The sequence below is a fragment of the Choloepus didactylus genome, chromosome 2 (assembly GCF_015220235.1).
Source record: "Choloepus didactylus isolate mChoDid1 chromosome 2, mChoDid1.pri, whole genome shotgun sequence".
NCBI classification, from domain to species: Eukaryota; Metazoa; Chordata; class Mammalia; order Pilosa; family Megalonychidae; genus Choloepus; species Choloepus didactylus.
Window position 1 is genome coordinate 94,273,298 of NC_051308.1, and position 14,215 is coordinate 94,287,512.

General features: G+C 35.9%; 1 protein-coding gene across 3 annotated transcripts in view; it reads left to right on the forward strand.

Moving 5' to 3' along the window:
* KIFAP3 (kinesin associated protein 3) overlaps positions 1-14,215 on the forward strand; it is a 194,726-nt gene that overhangs the window by 86,631 nt on the left and 93,880 nt on the right. For all 3 annotated transcript variants that reach the window (XM_037825375.1, XM_037825374.1, XM_037825376.1), the window contains exon 10: positions 10,364-10,526. In XM_037825375.1, coding sequence (XP_037681303.1) covers positions 10,364-10,526 — 163 coding nt within the window. The remainder of the gene's footprint in view (positions 1-10,363; positions 10,527-14,215) is intronic.

The following is a 14,215-nucleotide window of genomic DNA, read 5'->3' on the forward strand; positions in this document are numbered from 1 at the left end:
ATTAAGTTCACATTTAGTAGATTCTCACAATTCAAATTGATTTGCCATCAATGTGTGTCTACTGTTCTGGATTAGATTTGTATTTATATAATGCATTTCTTGTGTGTTCATTCTAACAAAAATGATCTCTCGAGAATATTATTAAAAATTATTTTCTGGTAAGATCATAGAGTTGGATGCAATATAAATTGTCTCATCAAACTTCATTTTTTATTGAAGAGAAGGAAACAGATTCAGAAAAGATAATTATTCATCCAGGGTCATAAGAATGATTTGATTAGCCAGATTTTTACTGTAGATGGTATGCATTTAATCTTTTATTGTGGAAGAAATGCATTTTCTTTTTTGGCATCTTATAGAATCAAATTTTTAGAGCTTGACTTATGTATATTTAGTAAATCTACCTTCCTCATTTCGTGGATGAAGTAGCAGGGGATCAGACAGGTTAAGTAACTTGACAAACATAACAGTTTCCCAGGTACTTGACTTCATACTCTTTCTCTCTGTCTCTTGGCAATATTGTTTAAAAGTTTTTCGTTGTATAGGTTTTTAAGAAAATCATTTTTAGTAAGATTATCAGTAAGTAATTTTTAAATATTGATTTCCAAGAACACTGAAAAAGGATTACTTAAAGGCTAAAATCAATTTATTGATAGATTGTTAGTAAATTTTCATAGTAAATAGAACATTTAATAAAAAATACTAATTAAATATAAATTCTAGTTTTAGAAATAGAATTGAGAAGGCATGGCATATTGAGGCAATTACTAAATTTAGCTGTTTGGATTAGGCTTTTATCAACCACAAAGACATGACTAGAATGTGTTAAATAAATGAGAGTCTTGTGTTTAACAATCTGATTGACTGCATGGCACATATTTCACATTCCATTCTGTGTGATGAAAAGACAAATTAATAACAAACTCTCCAGGTTATTTTATTATAAAGTTTTGCTGTAACAACCAGTGTGTAACTGTTGTATTTTCCAAAGAAAAATATTACTTAATATAATTAGTAGCAGATGAGGCTAGTGGCAATTCTGTTTTTTAAAAAAGTGAATGGCTGATCTATTTGTGAGGTCATATTATGTATTTAAATAAACTGTTCATTTTACTATAAATATGAACTAATATTGATCTTGCTTTTTAGGGTTATATATTTTAAAACAAACAGTTTATTTTTTTAAAATCTTTCAATTAATGGTTTAAGTTATATTATGATATTTTTAATGTAAAATTAACATAGGATAACAAAAAAAGGGAATATAAATCATATTAGAATATGATTTTTAGGAACAACAGAGAGGATTTAAATTTTAAAGGATTGTGTTTTTGTATGATATCTAAGAAATCTTTGCCTAACTCAAGGTCATAAAGAATTCCTCCTGTTTTCTTCAAGAAGTTTTATAGATTTTTGTTGTTGCTGTTTTTTTGTTTGTTTGCCTTATTTTGTTTTGTCTGTTTCTTTAATCTATGATCCATCGATTTGGGGTTAATTTTGTTTGTAGTGGAAGGTCTAACTAGTGTTTTATCAATTTTATCAATATTTTCAAAGAACCAGTTTTGGGTTTAATATTTGATTTTTGAAAGATATTTTCACTGAGAACAGAAATCTAGGCTGACAGAATAGTTCCACATACTTGATAAAGGTTGCTCAATATTTTATGACGTGCATAGTTTTTCACAAGAAATCTGCTGTTATTTTTGTCCTCTCTATATAATGAGCCTTTATTCTCTGCCTGCCTCCAAGATTTTATCTTTATCTTTGGTTTTCAGCACTTTGTATATGAGATGTGTAGGGGTATATATGTGTATGTTTGTGTTTTGTGTTTATTCTGGTTGGGGTTCTCTGAACTTGGACCTGTGGTTTTATGTCTTTCACTATTTTTGTAAAATTCTCAGCCATTATCTCTCAATTATTTCTTCTGTACGATTCTGTCTTTCTTCTACTGGACTCCATTTACACATATTAGACTGTTCGAAGTTGCCTCATAGCTCTTACATGCTGTGTTTTGCTCTGCTGCTGTTGTTTTTAGCATTCCCATTTAGTTTTTTCTTGAAGTATCCATTTCTTTGCTGAAATGTTCTATCTTGGCATTCATGTTATCGATCTTTTCCAGTAAAACCTTTTAACATATTTATCATAGTTATTTTAAAGTCCCTACCTAATAATTCCATCATATTGGTTGTATCTGAGTCTGGTTCTGTTGGTCATTTTGTCTCTTGTCAGTAGGTTGTTTTTCTTGCTCCTTAATGTATCTATAATCTTTGGTTGAATGCCAGACTTCATGTATAGATCAGTAGAGTCTTCTGTCTGTGTCTGGAGATGAGCAGACCTTTTCTTTTGCTAGGCTTTTAAGTGGGAGGTTAAGTTATTCTTTTCAGGAGTTCAGCTGGATTTGGTTTCCCTCTCTGAACCATCAGCTGCAAATTCATCTAGCATTACCTTGTCCTTGGATGGGGATTAGTTTCTGCTAATGGGAGAAAACTGGATAGCCACATGAAAATGAATAAAATTAGACACCTACTTCATACCACACATGAAAATTAACTGAAAATGGATCAAGAACCTAAATATAAGAACTAAAACTAGAAAACTCTTAAAACATAGAAGCCGATCTTTATGACCTTGGATTCAGTAATGAATTCTCAGATATGACACCAAAAACAAGAAGAACAAAAGAAATGAGATACATCTAATGTCATCAAAATTTAAAGTTTTTGTACATCAAATGACGTTATCAAGAAAATGTAAAGAAAACCTACAGAGTGGGAGAAAATAGTTGCAAAACGTAACAGATAAGGACTTAATATCTAGAAATTTTACAATTCAACAAGAAAAAGACAAATATCCAATTAAAAAATGGTCAAAGGAACTGAAGAGACATCTTTCCAAAGATGATATATGAATGGCCAATAAGCATATGACAAGATTTTCAACATTATTAGACATTAGGGAAATACAAATCAAAACCATAAGATACCACTTCACACCCACAAGGCTCGCTATTGTTTTTAAAAAAGCAAAACAGAAAATAACAAGCATTATTCATGAAAATGAATAAAATTAGAGGTTTTTTTCCTCAAGACTCAAGTTCCATCCTCAACTTTAGATTTTCCTGGTGTGCCTGTGCTCCCAGAGAGCATTCATTCTTAACCCTCCCCCAGCAGTATACTGCTGTTACTTGTTACTTGGTTCTTGCTAGTCTAACTGGGGTGTGAGGGTGGGGAGGAAGCGTTTTTCCTTTTTCTGATTCACTCTCAGTCTTAGGCTAGCTCTGTGTCTATTGGTCTCAGGGGGTGGGGCTTTGTAAGTCATTCTACCCATTTCTTCCCAGGAGTAGAGATTTTTTTTTTTAAATGTTCCCATTTCCCAGTTGCACTGGGTCTTCACCTGTACCTTAGGTGTGACAGAGTTTGCTACCATTCCCCAAGTAGCTTCCATCATTTGTTTTGTTGAAGAGTTAGGAGAAAAGGATCTGGATGAAATTTTGTGTCTTTTCCTAAGTAAAAGCTGGGCCCTTCCCCCAGGTCTGCACCACTGAGGGAAATTTTCTCCCTTCTCGCCTCCTGTTGCCAGTCTTTCTTGTGAGCTTCTGACAAGGTCCATGGAAAAGAGCCTACAAGAGGGTATAAACTCCCCTAGCATGTGCAGCATCAGGGTTCCGTACTGTCAGGCGAGTACACACTTGACCTTTAGCAATTTGTTTAAAAATTTTAATGAAATTTTTAGCTGCGATCTTCTTACCTACTTCTCTAGCAGCTCCCTCTTCCTCCAGTGCTCTGCCCCATGTAAGCTAGTAATCAGGACTTATCTCTCCTTTTGGGTGCCTATTTTCCTAAAATTTCAGGTTCTTTGATTGCTTTGAAACCTCAGCTTTCTGATGGGTTCAAGAAAAGTTATGATTTTCTAGATTATCTGGATTTTTCTTATGGTTAGCGTGAGAACAACATTCTTTCCAGATTTTGACATTCCTAGGAGGAAATGTGAAGTTCTGCCTATATTTCTTTATCACTAATGCTTCTGTGTGACTACTTCTATGGCATTGTTTTTAAAAATTTTATTTATGTACATTCCATAGCCACCAAACATGCACTCCTCCTTCCCCCAGACCCCATACCCTGGTAACTTTTAATCTACTTTCTGTTTATGCAGATTTGCTATTTTCCATTCATTTGTTGATGGACACTTGGGTTGTTTCCATCTATTGGTTATTGAGAATAATGCTATTATTAACATTGGTATAGAAGTATCTCTTTGAGAACCTTTTACTTTCTTTGGCTATATACCTAAAAGTGGAATTGCTGGATCATATGGCAATTCTATATTTAACTCTTTAAGGAACCTCTATATTGCTTTCCACAGTGACTGCACCATTTCACATTCCCACCAAAAATGCACTTGAGTTCCAATTTCTTCACATTCTCTCCAACGCTTGTTATTTTCTGTTTTGCTTTTTTAAAAATAATAATGAGCCTTGTGGGTATGAAGTGGTATCTTATGGTTTTGATTTGTATTTCCCTAATGTCTGATAATGTTGAAAATCTTGTCATATGCTTATTGGCCATTCATATATCATCTTTGGAAAGATGTCTGTTCAGTTCCTTTGACCATTTTTTTAATTGGATATTTGTCTTTTTCTTGTTGAATTGTAAAATTTCTAGATATTAAGTCCTTATCTGTTACGTTTTGCAACTATTTTCTCCCACTCTGTAGGTTTTCTTTACATTTTCTTGATAACGTCATTTGATGTACAAAAATTTTAAATTTTGATGACATCAGATGTATCTCATTTCTTTTGTTCTTGTTTTTGGTGTCATATCTAAGAATTCATTACTGAATCCAAGGTCATAAAGATCGGCTTCTATGTTTTAAGAGTTTTCTAGTTTTAGCTCTTATATTTAGGTTCTTGATCCATTTTCAGTTAATTTTCATGTGTGGTATGAAGTAGGTGTCTAATTTTATTCATTTTCATGTGGCTATCCAGTTTTCCCCCATTAGCAGCCTTGTTGAAAATCAGTTGATTGTCAAAGTGTGAATCTATTTCTGGACTTTCTATTCTATTCCATTCTATTCTATTCCACTGAGCTGGACTGTCTATACGCCATTACCATACTTTTGATTACTATGACTTTGTAGTGCAATTTGAAATCAGGAAGTGTGGGTCTCAAACTTTGTTCCATATAAATTTGCAGATTGCTTTTCCATTTATGCAAAAAAAAAAAAACACCTAGAATTTTGGTACGAATTGCATTAAATTTATAGATCACTTTGAGTAATATTGACATCTTAACAATATTAAGTTTTCCAATCCATGAACATGGGATCTCTTGATGTTGATTTAGGCCTTCTTTAATTTTTTCATCAGTGTTTTGTAGTGTTCAGTATACAAGTCTTTTACATTCTTGGGTAAATTTATTCCTAGATATTTTATTCTTTTAGATGCTATCATAAATGGAATTATTTTCATAATTTCCTCTTCCAATTGTTCATTGCTAGTTTATAGAAACGATTGTGGGGCGTTGATTTTATACCCTACCACTCTGCTGTAATTGTTTATTAGCTCTAGCAGTTTTCTTGTGGATTTCTTTGGATTTTCTATATTTAAATCATGTCATCTGTAAATAGAGAGAGTTTTCCCTTTTCTTTCCAATTTGGATATTTTTAATTTCTTTTTCTTGACTAATTGCTCTAGAATATCTAGTACTGTATTGAACACCACTGGTGAAAGTGAACATCCTTGTTCTGTTCCTGGTCATAAAGGAAAGGTTTTAAGTCTTTCACCACTGTGTATGATGTTAGCTGTGGGTTTTTCATAAATGGCTTTTATCATATTGAGAAAGTTCCCATTTATTTCTAGTTTTTTCACCAGGAATTGGTGCTGGATGTTGTCAAATGCCTTTTCTGCATCAAATGAGATAATCATGTGTGTCCCCCCCCCGTTCTATTTTTCTGTATTACTTTGATTGTTTTTCACATGTTGAAACACCCTTTCATTCCTGTGATAAATCCCACTTGATCATAATGAATAATCTTTTTAATATGTTACTGTATTTGATTTGCTAATATTTTGTTAAGGATTTTTGCATCTATATTCATAAGGGAAATTGGCCTATAATTTTCTTTTCTTGTGTTGTCTTCACAAGGCTTTGGTATTAGGGTAATGCTGTCCTCGTAGAATGAATTAAGAAGTGTTCCTTACTCTTGTACTCTTTGGAAGAGTTTGAGCAGGACTGGGGTGTCAATTCTTCTTTAAATGTTTGATAGAATTTACCAGTGAAGCCATCTGTTCCTGGACTTTTCTTTGATGGAATGCTGATTTTTATTCCATCTCTATACTTTTTATAGGTCTCTTGAGGTTTTCTAATTCTTCTGGAGTCAATTTAGGTAATTTTTGTATTTCTAGGAATTTTTCCATTTCTTCTAGATTACCTAATTTTTTTGGTGTACAAGCGTTCATAGTATTCTCTTAGAATCCTTTTATTTCTGTAAGGTCAGTAGTGATACCACAATTTTCATTTCTGATTGTAGTTATTTGTATCTTTTATTCTTTGTCAATCTGGCCAAAGGTTTTCTCATTTTTATTGTCCTCCCCCCCAAAAAATCACCTTTTTTGTTTATTCCCTCAATTGTTTTGCTATTTTGTGTATCATTTATCTCCATTCTAATCGTAATTATTTTTTTCCTTCTGTTAACTTTGGGCTTATTTTGCTCTCCTGTTTCTAGTTCTGACAATGTGAATGAAATTAGGTTATTTGAAATCTTTCTTCTTTGTTAATATAGATCTACTTAGCTATAAATTTCCCTCTGAGCACTGCCTTTATTGTATCACAATTTTTAATGTATTGTGTCTTTTTCATTCATCTCTAAGTATTTTCTAATTTCCCTTGTAATTTCTCCTTTAATCCATTGGTTTGATTAAAGACCCACAACATCTCAGTTAATCTCATTGCTTCTATTCTTGCCTCCTCCTAATCCATTCTCCATGTTGTGATCAAAATGATAATTTCTAAAGAGTTTCTTTAATGCCCTCTTTTCCATTTCACCTCAAAGCATTTACTCATACAAAGATTTTATAGAACCCTGTTTATTTAGTCTAGACCACTCTTTCCTCTACCTTTTCGGCTAACTTCAGATAACTTCTGTGCATCTGCATGATTATATCTTTCCTCAGAGAACCTCCTTTGACAACTCCCCACACTGTGATTATATCAAGTCCTCCTCTTATATGTTCTCAAGATATGCTGTTTTTTTCTCCCATGTAATTGTTACACAGTTAGAATTAAACTGCATAATTTCTTTACTGTATTTCACCCCCTTTAAAATATAACCTCCATGAAGGCAGGAACATAAATCTTAACGTATCTTTCTTGCTGACCAATATATATGTAGTGCTTAGTCAAGAAATATTTTTGGAATGAATAAATAAATAAAGCTGGAGAAACAGCTGTCTGCTCTGTTCAGTGGAGCTAGTGATACAATTACAGTTTTATATAAATGTGACAATATTGAGTGACCTTTGTGGAAATTGTTCTAGGAAGTTAGGTGAATGTTGGGCCCAGCCTGCTTGGAAGACTAAAATAGGATAAAGGGAGAACCAAAACTAGAGTGTCTTTAGAGATGAATTTGTACTCTTTAACGAAGAGCTTTAATATATGACTGCAGTGTGGGTATGCAGGTATTGACTTGTCAGCTTAACTTTTTTTTTTTTTTTTTTTTTTAATTTTAAGTTTGTTCCCTTAACATGGAGTAAAGAAGAAAAAAAGTGTATTGAGGGCTCAATTATTAATGTCACTTTTATGAAGTCAGTGAAAAATAGCAATATAGATATGGAAAGGGTAGTACAAATAAATGCTTTGGACTTTCAATTAAAAAATAGAGTGAGATTACTCGTAAGTCATTTGGTAATGATGCAAAAAATGTACTTATATAGAATTTCTCTTTAGCCATTGTTTTATAACTAAAAGATGTGAGATGTTTTTATAACCAAATTTTTCTGGCTACTACCTATCTTAGTTTGCTAGGGCTGCTATGATAAATACCACACATTGGTTGACTTAAACAACAGGAATTTATTGTTTGGGGAGGCTGGAAGTCCAAAATCAGGGTCTCAACAGACCATGCTTTCTCCTGGAGTCTGTAGCTTTCTGGTGCTGACTTGCTGCACTTCTTGGGATTCCTCTGTCATATAGTGTTCTCCCTCATTCTGTGGCTTCTCCTACTTCTAGCTTTTGGCTTCTATTAACTGACTGTGTCTGAATTTCCTCTGCCTTTTAAAGGGTTCAGTCATATGGATTAAGGCCCACCATGATTCAATTTGGCTTTATCTAAATCCTCAAAGATCCTTTCACAAACTAGTTCATACCTTAACTAATAAAAACATGTTCATAAATTCTGTTTACAAGTGGTTGGGTTCACACCCACAGGAACACAGATTAAGACCTGAACATGTCTTTTGTAGGCTACATGATTTAATCCCCAACTCTGCCTTAAAAAATGTGATTGCAGGGCTTACGTTACCAAATAAGCCTGTCCTCTGTGATTTTCTCACTCTAAAACAAGGTCTTATTTAGCAATTTCATAATCTAGAGTAATCAACAAACTTTTTCTACAAAGCACCAGGTGGTCGGTAATTTAGGCTTTGCAGATCATACAATCTTGGTTGCAGCTACTCAACTCTACTGTTGTAGCATGAAAGCAGCCATAGACAATATGTAAATGAACAAGTACGCCTGTGATCTGGTAAAACTATATGGAAACTAAAATATTGAATTTTTTATAATTTTCACATCATGAAATCTTCTTCTTCTTTGGTTAATAGGCCTACTTGCAAGATTTGCCCTTGGCTAGTGTCTGGGAACTTGAATTTAGGGAGTGTTCCCACCATTCCCTAAGTGATGAGGGAAGTTTACTATGCCTAAACTGTTTGCATAAACAATGTAGTTTATGAACACCTGCTTTTCTTCTGGGAGTCTGGAATTCTGGTACATGCTAGTCAGAGGGTGCCTAATGGACCAGTTCCCAATGAAACCCTTGGGCATTGAGTCTTTAATGAGCTTCCCTTGTAGGCAACATTTCACACTTGTCACAACTCAGCGCTGGAAGAATTAAGCATGTCTTCTGTGACTCTATGGGGACTGGAATCTTGGAAGCCTGCACCTGGTTTCCTCTGAACTTCTCTCCATGTGCCTTTTCCCTTTCTTTATTTAGCTTTGTATCCTTTTGCTGTAATGAATCATAGCCATGAGTAAAACTCGGCTGAGTCCTGTGAGTACTGTTAGCAAATCACCAAACTGGTGTAGTCTTGGAGATCCCCAACACAGTGGCCAAGCCAAAAACCTGAGAGTCATTCTCAGTGCTTCCATCTTTACTTCTCATCCAAAATCTTTGACTGTATCTCCTAAATACCTCTCAAATTATTCTTTCTTCTTCAATATCTTTGTCCTTTCCTTGGTACAGACTTTAATCCCATCTTACCTGCATAATGCCATATGCTCCTAATCACCTGCCTTCAGTTTCTACCTAGTCCAGTCTCTCCTATCTAATGCCCCTTATTCATTTATTTGCTTCTTTGCCTGTTTGTTTGTTTGTTGTCATGGTCCTAGTTGGATCCCCTGCACTTAAAATTATTCAGGGCACTTTACTGTCTATAGAATAATGATACACTTCTTAGCAAAGTATTAGAAGCCCTTTATAATCTGTTCAATGTCCTATCTTTATAGGCTCTTCCCATTCCCCAACATATACGTTATCCTACGGCCATACTGTAGCACTTTCTGTTCCCCAAACAAGCTCTTTTATGCCTAAATGCCTGTCCACCTGTTTTTCCTCCACCTGGAATACCATTTGCCTTTCTTAACCAGATAGCAACAACTTACTCATCTTTGAAGACTGTTCTGAACTTGAAGTCTCATCTGTCCTAGGTAGGTTAGTTGTTCCCTCCACGTGGCTTCCAGAGCACTTTGTGCATTCCTTTTTTAACGCATTGCATTTTGATTATTCACTTTGCTTATCTGATCTCTTTTTTAGACCATGGAATCTTGAAGGCCAAGACCATACCTTGTTTATTTAGCATAGGACCTAGCACTTAGGTGTTCAATAACAAGAGCCAAATGTAATTCTTCTTATATTTGAAGGTATTGAGTGATGAAGGGGAGGGGATGATAAGGGAATATATACTTTTTTCCCTAAAATTTGATTTCAGGCAAGTTTATAGATTAAAATGGGAGTATATAGATTAGCACACAATTACTTATGAAATAAAAATACATTATGGTAAAAACAAAGAAAATTGTTATTTGCAATCTTTTTTTGTCTTGTTTTGCAACAGAACCTCATTGCATTTATATTATTATTTACATAGGTGGAGATGGATATTGTTGAAAAACTGGTAAAAATGATACCTTGTGAGCATGAAGATCTGCTGAATATCACCCTCCGGCTTTTACTAAATCTATCTTTTGACACAGGACTCAGGAATAAGATGGTACAAGTTGGACTACTTCCCAAACTCACTGCACTTCTAGGTATGCTTTTTAAAAATGAATGATAGTATTGTTTGTACTTTCCAGCATTAGTAGAAAATTGAGCTCTCTGTAGAAAAGCCTGCTGGACAAAAGCATTTTATATGTGTTCATTGATTGGGAACTGAATACTAAAAATAAGTAGAATAAACAAATGAAAATGACCTGTGCCAGGATTTCCATGGTGCTATGGAATGAAATGAAATAGGAACTTTTAATCCTTTGACTTTACTTACCTGTATTATAATGAAGTAAAAGTACTTACCTGTATTATAACGAAATAAAAGTATGAAGGTACTACTAGGGAACAAGGACAAATTATTTTCTTTTCAGCATTTTTTAAAAAAGCAGTTATTTAAGAGATATTATATTCTGCCATACTTTTTAAATAGTGTCTACAAATACTCTAATATGTGGAGCCATTTTGTCATGGTAAAGAAAAAAAGGCATTTTTGTGTATCATAAGTTAGAAAATATTGTATTGGAATATATAGTTTATAATAAAGTTTTCTTTTAGCTAATAGCAACATACCCATAGCAAGGATGGATTTAAGAGCCAACTTCTGTGCTCGCATACATAATACACTTCTTAGCATGTTATTAAAAGTCCTTTATGATCTGTCCGATGTCTATCTTTATAGGTCCCTGCCACTTCACAACATATACTTTATACTGAAGTATTTGCTGTTCCTTTAACAAGCTCTTTTACACTTAAGTAACTCTCTACCTGCTTTTTCTTCATGTGGAATGCTATTGCCTTTCTTAACAAGAAAGCAAATTCTTACTGATTTTTTAAGACTTTGTTCATTTCTGCAATTTCATTTTGTATTTTTCTCCATATATTGAAATATTTTTAAGTTATCAATAGCAATTTATTCTTAAATACCTGAATGATTTATAGTTGAGTTTATTCTTTGCCAGCCAATGTCAGTGAATTCAATATTTCACTGACATCATCATTATCTTTCTAATACTAATTATAGTTAATTAGTTAACATTTATTAACTATTTACTTTGCCAGTCATTCTGCTATGTGATTTATGTACATCATATCATGGAATCCTCATTTGAGATAAGTAATTTACTTTATTGAGGATTACACAGGTGATAAGAGGTTGAGCTCAAATTCAAACTCAGTCCTATCTACTGCCAAAATTTGATTTATTAACTACTATATGATAGGTAGACCAGGCAGAGGTATAAATTAAAAATTCAGCTCTCGAAGCTTTTTAAAGAATAAGTTTTAAGGAAGACCAGCTGTCTTAGTTTGCTAATGCAGCAGAATGCAAAACACCAGAGATGGATAAGCTTTTATAAAACGGGGGTTTATTTCACTACACAATTACAGTCATAAGGCCACAAAGCGTCCAAGGTAACACATCAGCAATCGGGTACCCTCACCGGAGGATGGCCAATGGCCTCCGGAAAACCTCTGTTAGCTAGGAAGGCAGCTGGCATCTGCTCCAAAGCTCCGGCCTCAAAACGGCTTTCTCCCAGGACGTTCCTCTCTAGCAAGCTTGCTCCTCTTCAAAACATCACTCCCAGCTGCACTCTCTTTTCTCTCTTTGAGTCAGCTCATTTATATAACTCCACCGATCAAGGCCCACCCCAAATGGGCGGGGCCACGCCTCCATGGGAACATCTCATCAGAATCATCTCCCACAGCTGGGTGGGGCACATTCCAAGCAAATCCAACCAGCACCAAAACTTCTGCCCCACACAAGACTACAAGGATAATGGCATTTGGGGGACACAATACACTCAAACCGGCACATTCCACCCCCTGGAACCCAAAATGACATTATCTTTCCAAATACAAAATACATTCATTTATCACAAAAACTTAAATCATTTCAGTAACAAAAGTTAAGTACAAAATCCCATCAAAATAAGTTTAGGCTTGGTCAGTTCTAAGGCATAATTCCCCTCTAGCTGTGGATCTGTGAACCTAGAACAAGTTATGTGCTTCCAATATACAAAGGAGAGACATTCATAGGATGAACATTTCCATTGCCATAAGGAGAAACAGTAAGGAAAACAGGGTTAAGGAAAACAGGGTTAACAGGAGCAAAACAGTTCCTAAAAGACAAACTCCATTAGATTTCAAAGTCTGAGAGTCATTAACAAAACAATGTTGCATCCTTGGGGCTTGAGAGAGCGGGAGCCCAACACTTCCTAAGGGCCTTTTCAGCAGCCCTTTCCTCTCCAAACACTTAGGTGAGTGCTCCAATATATCCACACATTGGGGAGACCACCTTCTCGGCCCCACCCTCCTCAAACCTCGGGGCAGCTCCCGGATTCCCTTCCATCTCCGGGGCACACGCTCAACCCCTTCTGAACAGCGTGGTGGCAGCCAGGCTCTCCCCATTTCCCTGGGAATGTGCTCCACCCTCTTTGGGGCTTGGGGTGGCAGGACATTTCCTGAGCAATGAGGCGGAAAGCCCGCCCTCGACCTCCAGGGCAAACTCACCCTTTCCCTGCGTGTGGGCTGCTCCGCTCTCTCAGCCCTAGACCTCCTGACTCCAGACCTCAACCTCCATGGCTCTGTCTTTGAAGAGATTTTTCCTTTAATTTTTTCCTTGTCTGTCTCCTCCAGTCCAGACCGGCAATGGCTCTGTCTATAAAGATCTCACAAAAATTCTGTTGGCTTTGCATGAAGCACACAGGGGTCAAAGCCATCAGACAATAGGATTTTCCACAAATCCTTTCTGCTTAACTCCTTTTCCAATCTTGGCTTGTACTGAAATGGCGGCTGGGTTCCATGTTTGGTTACATCCTCACGTTGGGCTGTAGCTTCTGGGATTCCACCCCCTGGAAGCCTGTAATTTTCCAAGCCATCAACTTCTGGTTTCTTTGAACCCAAGAGTTCAGTTCTAAGTTTATCTCTCTCTGCTCGCGTTTTACTATAAGCTGCAAGGAGAAGCCAGGATATGTCCTCCACACGTAGTCTGGAGATCTCCTCAGCTAAGTATTCCAGGTTGTTGCTTCCAGATTCTTCCTTCCATCTGACACCAGGACTCAATTTTGCCAAATTTTGTGCCACTTTAAAACAAGGATCACCTTTCTTCCAGTTTGCAACAACACATTCATCATTTCTGCTCAAGTCCTCATCAGAAGTATCTTTAGAGTCCATATTTCCACAAACAGTCTCTTTAAAGCAGTTTTGGCCTTTTCTATCAAGCTCCTCACAACTCTTCCAGAATCTTCCCCTTATCCACTTAAAAAGCCGTTCCAACATGTTTGGTATTTGCAGACTCAGCAGCAAAAGCACCCCACTTCTCTGGTACCAAAATCTGTCTTAGTTTGCTAATGCAGCAGAATGCAAAACACCAGAGATGGATAAGCTTTTATAAAACGGGGGTTTATTTCACTACACAATTACAGTCATAAGGCCACAAAGCGTCCAAGGTAACACATCAGCAATCGGGTACCCTCACCGGAGGATGGCCAATGGCCTCCGGAAAACCTCTGTTAGCTAGGAAGGCAGCTGGCATCTGCTCCAAAGCTCCGGCCTCAAAACGGCTTTCTCCCAGGACGTTCCTCTTTAGCAAGCTTGCTCCTCTTCAAAACATCACTCCCAGCTGCACTCTCTTTTCTCTCTTTGAGTCAGCTCATTTATATAACTCCACCGATCAAGGCCCACCCCAAATGGGCGGGGCCACGCCTCCATGGGAACATCTCATCAGAATCAT